Source organism: Rhincodon typus, chromosome 46 (assembly GCF_021869965.1).
Source record: "Rhincodon typus isolate 14 chromosome 46, sRhiTyp1.1, whole genome shotgun sequence".
NCBI lineage: Eukaryota > Metazoa > Chordata > Chondrichthyes > Orectolobiformes > Rhincodontidae > Rhincodon > Rhincodon typus.
In genome coordinates this window covers 10007249-10018005 of record NC_063377.1, presented here as the reverse complement: position 1 = coordinate 10018005, position 10757 = coordinate 10007249, and the positions used below count along the sequence as shown (strand labels likewise).

Here is a 10757-nt window from a genome sequence, read left to right as displayed (position 1 = left end):
ACCTGCCCCCACCAGTACTGCACCCTGGTGTTATACAGTGACAGACCAATCCCAACCAGTACTGTACGCCAGTGTTATACACTGACAGATCTGCCCTCATCAGTACCGTTCCCCGGTGTTATCCAGCGACAAACCTGGCCCAACCAGTACTGTATTGTAGTGTTATACACTGACAAACCAGTCCTCACCAGTACTGTACCCCAGTGTTTTACAGTGACAGAGCTGTCCCCACGTGTACTGTACCCCAGTGTTATACAGTGACAGACCCATCCCCACCGGTACTGTACCCCAGGGTTATACACTGACAGAGCTGCCCTGCCTTCCTGGCAGCTCCAGGCTGTGTTTTGGTGAATAGGGACATGGTTTGGGGCTGGAGATCAATATTAAGCTGCTGTCGCCCTGGGTGTGAGTTTAGAGCCCGTGGGTCGGGGGGGTGTTTGTTTAACCGCAGCTGGAGGCCCCGAGTTGGGAGTGACAGGACGGCCCTGAGCCTGGGTACTAGGCCCGGGTCTGTGGTGTAGCCTCACCCGGCCCCGGCCGTCGCCGCCAGCGGCTTACCCGCGAGTTGTTGAGCTCCATCATCACCTCCTCGAAGGCGGCCGTCTCTTCCGCCTGCTTCTGGTTGTGGAGGGCGATCTTTTCGCTGAATTTCCGCGGGTTGCTGCCGCCCGCCATGTTGATGGCGATTTTTTTTCCGCCGCCGCTCGCGGGCGGAATCGGCGCGGCCGGGGTGGCGAAGCGGCCGGCAGCCACATTAAACACGTCAAAACAACTCGACAGGCAGCCAAAAGAAAATGCTGCCCGACCGGCTCGCTTCGCCCTCTGGGCTTTGTAGTCTTTCCTTTCCGCTCTCCCCTACTGCGTGCCCTCCGTTGGACTACAATTCCCACAGGATACCGCGCCGTCATCGCCCTCCACCTCCACCTCCGGGAAGTCTCCGCGCGCAGTTTGGATTCACTCTTGACCCTACCTCCAGCAGCCTTCTGGGACTTGTAGTTCCCCTCCTCCCCACAGTTCCTGTTCCCAGAAGGAGAGAGGTGTGCCAAAAGAACTACAACCTCTCACCCACACCCCCCCGCTCCACCACTGTGCAGCTTCAAGAATGGTCTCTTTGGCTTTCTCTCGACCTTGTGGCTGCACGTCAAGTTTTCCCTGTAACTTGAGAAAGTTATGTTGAAACTATTACAACGTGAAGTGAATTTTTAAGATTTGTTGTTGTCTATGATCATGGTTCTAGGAAGTGGTAAAATCCAAACCTGGATGGTTACTGTACCTGAGATAACAAGGTGTAGAGCTGGATGAACACCTGAAACGTCAGCTTTCCTGCTCCTCTGATGCTGCTTGGCCTGCTGTGTTCATCCAGCTCTACACCTTGTTATCTCAGATTCTCCAGCATCGGCAGGTCCTACTATCTCTGGCTACTGTACCTGACCGCCACTATACTGCTTTGCATTGTTACGGAAACTTTTTCAGAATAACTCTCATCCTGAGTGTCCTTATGTAGGTAATCATTCACCCTCAGTCCCTATTTGTTTACTACAAGTTCACTGACTCCTTCCAGTCTTCCAATGTAAAATTAATATTGTTGGCTTTGTTAGGCTGGGTTCAGAAAAGATTCACAAGAATGTTCCCAGGATTGGAGGTTGAGTTATAGGGAGAGATAGGGACTTGAACCCTTGTCTCCAGAATGTTAACATAGGGATCCAGATTACAAGTCCAGTGACATTCCCAGCCTCCTCTGGCTGATGTCTAGCAAATACTCACTGTTAATGACATTGTGCTTGATACAGTGGATGATCTGCAGTCTTTAGTAAATTGCAACAAGTCACATCTTGACGCAGAGAACTTACCTGATTTTTCATTCCGTGAAGTCTTGCTTGTGAGCTGGATCCTTCCAATAACTTCAGCTATCTTCACACATCAGGCTCTGGTTCTTCTTGTGCTTGTCCTGCTGCACCCCTCGCTCATCAGAAGTGGAGCATTGAACAGAAAGCAAGAGTTGGCCACTTAGCCCCTTCCAACGGCATAAGGTCATCAACTTAAGTCTGTCTCGCTCTACAGATGCTGCCTAACTGGCTAGTTATTACCAGAATTTTGTGATTCTGTTTCAGTCCAACATTAACAGTGTGACACCCCAACCAGTTAGCATTCACTGTGCTGAACAACAATCAGGTGTGGAAACATCGTTCACTCCATCTCTAACACATCATTTCACCCAAATCCACACACATCAGGGAGTTGAACCAGTCACCTGTAGAACCTCAACAAGCTCGCCACTGTGACCCACTGGGCAAACATTAGAGGGAGAGAAGTTACCAAAATATCAGCTATGCGCAAGGGGGAAAACAATGTGAATTGGTATAGAAAGCTAGCGGGGGACGGAGTTCGGATATTTTTATGCAAAAAGCCCCATTGTATACAAGTCATTCAACTGTTTCAATGTGTCCCATTTTAGCTGAAAGCACACCCTCCAAACCCAGAGAGCTTATTTACATCAAAGTCTGTTTGAGAGGAAAGCTACACAAGGTTTCTGAAGACTTTTATTTCTTCTTAAAAACCACACAAAATTGTGCTACATTCATACAAAAACTAGCTATGAAATCACGACTAAAAGCAGAAATGGATGTATTCAATTCTGGCAAATATAAAGCTGAATCTTTGTTTCATTTAAACATTATTTAGACATGTGGTTTTAAACAGAAATCAGCTTAAGATTCCAGGAGGTAGGCTAAATGACCAGTTGGCAGAATTATTAACCAACAGGGAACAGAGAATTCCAATCTCCAAACAAGGAGCAGAAACATCCAGAGACAGGGTGAGCAAGTGCCACAATCTGGTTTCACCAGGCTGTATCCTCAGTTCTGGGGATGAAAACTGGGCCTTTCCTCCCCTTACAAAGGATGATCACGTGGCAGGGAACCAGACAGTGAACGGAAAAGTTTGATAAGGAAGAATTAATGAAATAAAGTTGTATGTGCAGGATGTGAACAGACAGTCAAGCCCTCAATAGGTAAATCAGTGAGGGGTCTGCACACGGAAGGAAAGGTCAGTGAAACTATTGTTAAAATGGAGAGATTTAAATAAACAGGTTATAGGACAACAGCTTTTGGTTTGTATTAGTGTTGTAGTTGGGATTTGAAATTTTAAAAAGTGAAGGCAAATGACAAGAGGGACTTGTGAACTGTGCTAACATTTGCCAGATAGTGAACCTGACCAAGTAGTTTGAAACTAAAAGGTTTGTATTGTTTGATGGAGAGGAAAACTACAGGTATTTCCACTCAGGGATCAATGACAGTTGTTTCTCAGTCCACAATGAGGAGTGTCCAGGTCTCCTAAAAGCCAGAAAGATGTTGTCAACATCAAATTGCAAACAGTGACCAGGAACAGGAACCGGAACCCTGGCTGATCTCCCCCCTCGCCCTCTCTCTAATATAGGGGTCCATGGACAGTGACCAGGAGCAGGGACCCTGGCTGATTTCCCGTCTCTCTAACACAGGGCCCGTGGACAATTAAGAACAGCAACATGTACATGAACAGCTTAAATATAAAGCATATTAACAGGTGTTAGAATCTAGGTTTTAAGCAATTAAACAACATTGAAGTAGGCTCCTAAGTGTATAATCTGTTTTAGTAATCAAACGTTAAAAAAAGTGATTATTTTCCAAAAAGAGGAAACAGTAATTTTTTTCAGAAAAGAGAGTGTATTTTAAAAAAAACTGTTTTCCAACCACCTTTGCCCATTCTCAGTTCAGTTTAAACAATTAACAGTGAACTAATCCAGAGCAAACTCATTTATCAATCACAGAATAATGAGATCAATCTGGCTTGTCTCTTCCCACCCACCCCCACCAACCCTGGAGATAGGCCAGTGACAGTCTCCTCTTTCCCCCAGTCACATTATTTCATTCAATGCTCTGATCTGCGGTCCTCCTGTCAACGTAGGACTCACCCGAGACAGGCCGTTATTCCTAAGTGCAAACGGCATGCCATTTGTCAGCCCAGGTGCCATGGTTAAAATGTACCCAGCTCCACTCGGTACTGACTCTGTACACTAAAACTTTAGCCACTTGACAACAGGCAGTTTTTGAAAATTCAGGCTCACCCCCAGCAGCAGCCTGCGATTCCTCAAGTTGACTGTCAGTCTGGAAGGAGCTGGTCCCTCTGACATTACGCTTCCAGCATGGGCGTGAGTTAGGCAAAAAAATTCACTTGCACAAGGGACACTGGAATTTAAACCTAACACTGAGGGAGGTTAAGGATTGATTGAGGGTTTTGAAAAGGAACTGATAGGGTAGATGGAGAGAAACATACCCTACTGGGTGATACAGCATAGGAGAAGGAGGCAGAATGTGAAACACGGGGAGGAGCAGTGGAGGAAATACAGAAGGGTTAAAGCGTGGCACAACCTTCGAAGAGCTGAAGAGGCCAGCTCAAACACACATTTGAAAATTGGATCAGTTTTGCTCGCCCAGGATATTAAGACAGAAACAGCCAAGGTAGAGACATGCGGTGAGTTCAGACACAATTGCATCAAATGAACGAATGAATGAATGGGTCCGTATTGCTGTAAAGGTAACTGGAATGGAGCTGTAGGGAAGATTGTAAGGGTCATTCGAACAGAGCTAGAGCTGACTGTGGTGGGACCATTGCGTTTACACCGGAATGAAAAGGACCCCGGTGACTAACGCAAAGCCCAGGATCAACAGGATGACTTTGCACAGCCGCTGGTGGGGTGAGTTGAGTTCGTGAGGCAGGATTTCCATGAAAGTTACGTAGATGAACGTTCCAGTGGCCACTCCCTCCAGCACACATCGAACCAGCTGGTGGCTGGAGTCCTCCGTCACGGCAATACCCACACCAACCCCCAGGGGGGACATGACAGCAAAGACCAGCACACAGCTGACAACCACCGTCCACTTCAGCCGACTCTGCACCAGTTTCAACGTCAGGCTGAAGGCGATGATACACTTGTGGACTGACAGGGCGATGCAGGTCTCCACTACCTTGGAACTGGCCTCCTGTAGCCCCACTGCCAACCCCTCAAAGACAGAGTGCAGGGCCAGCGCCAGCACCAGAACCAGGCAGCGGATGGCAGAGTGCGAGTTGAAGTCCACATGGAGGTGGGGCCCAGATTCTTCCCACTGAGCTCCACTCTCGCCCGAGCTGAGGTGGTGCTGAGTGTGTAGGTTCCCGCTGGCCGACCTGCCCAGCAGCGACTGGGTCTCCTCAAGGTTACTCGATTGGTCGCGGCACGCCAACACAATCTGCTCCATGATCAGCACCAGGAAGAAGCCCATGACCACGATAAAGAGCGGCAGGGGGAACTGCAGCTGGAATACAAACCCATACACACACACACATTAAAGCAGCAGGAATCACCAACGTTCATGCTCACTACAGTATAACATAACTCCACAGCGGAACTGGCAAAGAAAAGGCTGCTGGTTTGAATATACAATATGACCAGGCTCAATTCACTGGGCAGATCCAGAACAGGTTAGAGACAAAAAGCCAGGACAGTCTAGAGAGCTTTACTTTAAAATCATGAGGGACATGGATAGAGTGAATAACCACGGTCTTTTCCCCAGGGTGGGGGAAGACCAAAACTAGAGGGCATAGGTTTAAGGGGAAAGGGGAAGGATTTGAAAAGGACCTAAGGGGTAACTTTTTCCACGCAGAGGGTGGTGCATGTTTGGAACGAGCTGCCAGGGGAAGTGGTGGAGGCTGGTACAATTACAACATTTAAAAGACATCTGGATGAGTACATGGATAGGGAGGGCTCAGAGGAATATGGGCCAAATGCTGGCAAATGGGGCTAGATTTATTTAGAATATCTGATTGGCATGGACAAGTTGGACCCAAGGGTCTGTTTCCATGCTGTTCAGCTCTCTGACTCTACTTTGTATCTAACCCCGTGCTGTCCCTGTCCTGGGAGTGTTTGATGGGGACTGTAAAGGAAGCTTTACTCTGTATCTAATCCCATGCTATCCCTGTCCTGGGAGTGTAGAATGATCTCTGGATAGGAGAGATTTATCAATGGATCTGGGCAAGATGGAGTGGTCAATTGGGGCAGCACGGTGGCTCAGTGGTTAGCACTGCTGCCTCACAGTGCCAGGGACCCGGGTTCGATTCCACCCTCAGGTGACTGTCTGTGAGGAGTTTGCACATTCTCCCCGTGTCTGCGTGGGTTTCCTCCGGGTGCTCCGGTTTCCTCCCACAGTCCAAAGATGTGCAGGTTAGTGTGGGTTGGCCGTGCTAAATTGCCCCTCGTGTTCAGGGATGTGTAGATTAGGGGGATGGGTCTAGGTGGGACGCTTCAAGAGCCGGTGTGGACTTGTTGGGCTGAAGGGCCAGTTTCCACACTGTAGGGATTCTATGATAAGTTATGACCTTATTGAATGGGAGCAAACACAAGGGGTCAAAAGGTCAACCACTTTTTTCCTCTCTCCCTCTCACGTTATTCACTAATCTGACAAAATCAGTCCACTCTGAGTGACTGCACAAGCTATTGTGCAATTGCTGAAAGAGTATTGAGTAATTACTGGGATGGCTGGACACAGTTTGCAAGTACAAGATGTGCAAGACTTTCCTTCCAGGAGACACACGGCCACAAACCACAGGCTGTTTCCTCATAGACCAGTGAGGCTGATAAACTGATCCCCAGCGATCCCAACAGGGTAAAACCGTCTCCTTCTGCCCCTTTCCAATCTCCACGCCCAAAGACAGCAACTTCTCACTCAAGTACAACAGCCAGAGCCCAGCTCCTGACCCACAGAGAGCCAGCTCGCTATGCCTCTCAGACTCTGTGTTCCTCCACTGGGTAAGAAATATTATCTTTCAGTTGGTGGAGGGGAAATGGAGAGCATGTTCAGAGTGCTGAAGAAGATTGGTAGTGTCACAGGTAGACAAGGCAGTGAAGGCGGCATTTGGCACACTTTCCTTCATCATCAGTACAGAAGTTGGGACGTCATGTTACAGCTACACAAGACATTGATAAGGCCCCATGTGGAGCACTACATACAATTCCAGTCACCCTGCTACAGGAAGGATGTTATGAAGGGTGCAAAAAAGATTTATAAGGATGTTAGCAGGACTGGAGGGTTTGAGTTATAGGGATAGGCTGGGACTTTGTTCCCAGGACCGACAGAGGCTGAGGGGTGACTCTCTGGGGGAAAGAAAAAGGATTTCCTCGACTCTGTCCCCACCAACCACTCTTGGGGCAGGAGCAATAAGTGGTCAAAGTGTGGAATAAACAATTGAATGCAAAGGAAACTAAAAAAAAACCAAACCCCCTCAGCTCCATCCCCACCAAACGGGACCGGGATCATGGTCTGAAAGGTCAGACAGAAAAGGTTCCTTTATCCGTTGCAAGTGAAAATAAAGGTCCCCTTACACTGACCCCATTCAGCTCTTCTGGGGCAGCGTCAACACAGAGTTAAAAGAAAAGCCCCTTTGGCTCTTTCAAGGGTCCCCCCATCTCCTGAATGACATATGAATGGATGATATTTGATGTCGAGGGGGAGTGCGAACAGATTGGTGAATTAAAATTGGTAACAGATGGAACTTTGAACTGCAATGGAGGAAGACATTGGAGAAATCGATCCGACAGGCTGCATTAGAAATCAGTCGCGGTCTCAACAGCGAGTGTGGTGATCGTCCGAGATGGAAATCACAAGTGCCTCAGTAAACGGATGGGCACAGGAAGAGTTGCGATGTGGAAAACAGAGTGGAGGCAGGGGTGGGTGACTCAAATGGAGTGTGGAGGTTAAGAATGGTCAGTGACTTATGATGGAGAGCTGACAACGGGTGGTTTATGGTACAGAACTTGAGAACATGTTAGTGTGACCACATCAGTGGGTTAGTCATTTCCTCTGTGTTCAATCTGACTGACCTCAGTCACACCATAGCACAACAACATCACCATTTCCCAGGTCACAGTTCACCCACAACGAACACCGCGGGTGAACACTTTCCCCCACTCGTGACTGCTTCAATCCTACCATTGCTCAAGTGGCTTACTCAGCAGATGGCATCTAAAGTCAGAACACACCACTGCAGACGGAAATCCTGCCATGTACACATGGTCTTAAGAGGAACAGATTGCCGTGGAACAGGAAGGACAGTGTTCACTGTTGCTATTCACCTGGTTACAATGACAGCGTAACAAAACAGCCATCACCCTGCCTGCCAAATCCAACTGCTGAAACTTCTGCGTGTAGCTTGGGTGGACAAGCTCAGTGCAATAGCAGAGAAGTGCAGCTTGGTCAGAGGGCCCAACCTTTTCCATGTGATGTTAAATCAGGGTTCCATTCGACAGAGGGAAATATAAAAGCTCCTGTGGTACTGTTAGAAGCAGCAGTGGAATTCTCCTGTGTTTTTTTTTAAAACTTCCAAATCAACTTAGAATTAGGTTTTATGGTCACATGTACTCGGGTACAGAGATATAGGAGTACAGCAAATAGTGTACAAAGTCACCATTTCCAGCACCAGCTTAGGTCCATAGATATCTAGGTACAAAAATCTTAGGTATAAAATTAGAAAAATAAGATAAAAATTCTGCAATACAATCCTTCTAAAACAGGAAGACTATTTGTCTTGGCCTCCAACAGCTTTCTGCGACAATGAGTTCCACAGATTCCCCACCCTCTGGCTGAAGAAATTCCTCCTCCTCTCTGTTCTAAAGGGTCATCCCTTCACTCTGAGGCAGTGCCCTCAGGTCCTAGTCTCTCCTACTGGCAGAAACGCCATCTCCACATCCGTGCTACTCTGTTGAACTGAACATAAACTGACAGTAAATCTCCCTTTACTTTTAAATGGAGAGAAAATGGAAAGTAAAGCTCTCTCTACAGAAAATAAACTAAAATTAAAGTTCCCTTGGCGACATCTCCATCAAACATTGATGGGACAGGAACAGCAGGGGATTAAATAGCGTAAAGCTCTCTAGATTGTTTTATGAAAACAGGAAATCAAAAATAATAATAATGAAACAGCCCATGCTTGGGCACTGTATCAAAATCAAACTGAAGCTTATACAACCAAACAGAACTTACTAAAATTGAAATAGCTTTGCCCGAGGTGACGATATACCCTAGCCCCTGTAGTTGCCACCCATCTCTAAAGGTCTCTACCTTACTGGTGAGGGCCACATGTTCTGTCCACAGGGACACCCAAGCACAAACGTAACTGCCAACCGCATCCACTCTACCCAAGCCTCTCAGGTTTCATTCAGTTTCTCCCTCATCCTTCTAAACTCCATTGACTCGACCAGAATCCTCTACCACTCCTTGTATGACAAGCCCTTCATTCTTGCAAATCTCAGCTGCACCCTGTTCAACGCCAGCAAATCCTTCCTTAGATACGGAGACCAAAACTGCTCAAAATATTCCAAAGCAGTCTGACCAGAGCCTTATGCAGCCTCAGCAGTACATCTCTGCTCTTGTACTCTAGACCTCTTGGAACGAATGCTAACATTGTATTTGCATTTCTTAACTGCAAACCGAACCAGTTTGTTAACCTTAACAGAATTCTGAACTAGGACTCCAAAGTCCCTTTGAGCTTCAGATTTCCAAAGCCTTTTCCTGTTTAGAAAATAGTCTATCCTCTATTTGTCCCACCAAAGTGCATACCCACACATCTCCCACATTGTATTCCGTCTGCCACTTCTTTGCCCACTCTCCTAGTATGTTTAAGTCTCTCTGCAGCCTCCCTGTTTCCTCAGCACTGTCTCTCCAGCTCTCTTGGTGTCACCTGAAAACTTAGCAACAATGCCCTCAGTTCCATTGTCCAGATTGTTAATGCGTAAAGATCACGTTATCCACACTCACTGCCTTCTTCCAGCCAGCCAATCCTCTACCCATGCCAGTATCTTGCCCCTAACCTCTGATCTTATTTAGCAACCTCCTGAGAGGCACCTGGTCTAAGGCCTTCTGGAAGTCCAAATAGGTCACATGCACTGGCTTGTAACTTCTTCAAAGAATTATAAGAGATTTGTCAGGCCGTGCTGATTCAGCCCGATTTCACCATGCTCCATGGAAGCACAGTCTTGGGTTCGTACAGGGTGAATGTATAAATGTTTGACAGATCTGTGATATCAGACACCCAGGGTCAGTTTAAATAGCACTCACTGTGATTTTCATCTTGTCCAGCACTGCAGCCATGTCAGACAGAAAATCTGGAAGCAAATCCAACAGGCATGTGGCTAGGAATACACCACCCGCCAAGCAACTGAAGAGACTGAGAATTCGTCGCTGACCTGTCACGGAAGGATTCAAAGTCTTCAATGAATGTTAGATGTTTTAGAAAGTAAAGCTCCATCAACACCCAGCTGAATTCTAGGGCCAGGGTGGGTGGGGGGAGTGGGGTGTGGAATGACGCAAGGGAAGGTCACAATTTCATTCAGAATAATAGATCCCAGTGCTTTGGTATAAAGAAGGCCACAGTGACACAACAGCCAGACTTCATCTGTCAAAAGTTGCATGTTTTGCACCCCCAGCATCTTCCCCATCTTGCCCCCTCTCCTCTTCCTCTCCCCAGGGAGGGTCCATCTCTCCCCCCTCCATCCTGGGGAAAGGGTCCATTTCTTCCGCCTCCCCTACATGACCACTCCCTTCCCCCGCCCCCACCAGAGAGAGGGTCCATCTCTCCGACCCCCGCCATCTCCTCCCCCACACCACCACTCCCTCCCCACAAGAGAGAGGGTCCATCTCTCAGACTCCTCCCCCCTCCCCCCCCCCCCCCCCCCCCCCCCCCCCCCCCCC

General features: G+C 47.8%; 2 protein-coding genes across 2 annotated transcripts in view; both read right to left on the bottom strand.

Moving 5' to 3' along the window:
• Positions 1–716, bottom strand: part of LOC125487867 (CREB-regulated transcription coactivator 3-like) — a 7531-nt gene extending 6815 nt beyond the window's left edge. The window contains exon 1 of the mRNA XM_048620320.1: positions 559–716. Coding sequence (XP_048476277.1) covers positions 559–675 — 117 coding nt within the window. The 5' untranslated portion in view covers positions 676–716. The remainder of the gene's footprint in view (positions 1–558) is intronic.
• A 1811-nt stretch (positions 717–2527) lies between these two features.
• LOC109925230 (zinc transporter ZIP1) overlaps positions 2528–10757 on the bottom strand; it is an 8891-nt gene continuing 661 nt past the window's right edge. Inside the window, exons 2-3 of the mRNA XM_048620471.1 lie at positions 10125–10252; positions 2528–5330 (exon numbers count right to left, since the gene is read on the bottom strand). Of these exons, the coding sequence (XP_048476428.1) occupies positions 4653–5330; positions 10125–10252 (806 nt within the window). The 3' untranslated portion in view covers positions 2528–4652. The remainder of the gene's footprint in view (positions 5331–10124; positions 10253–10757) is intronic.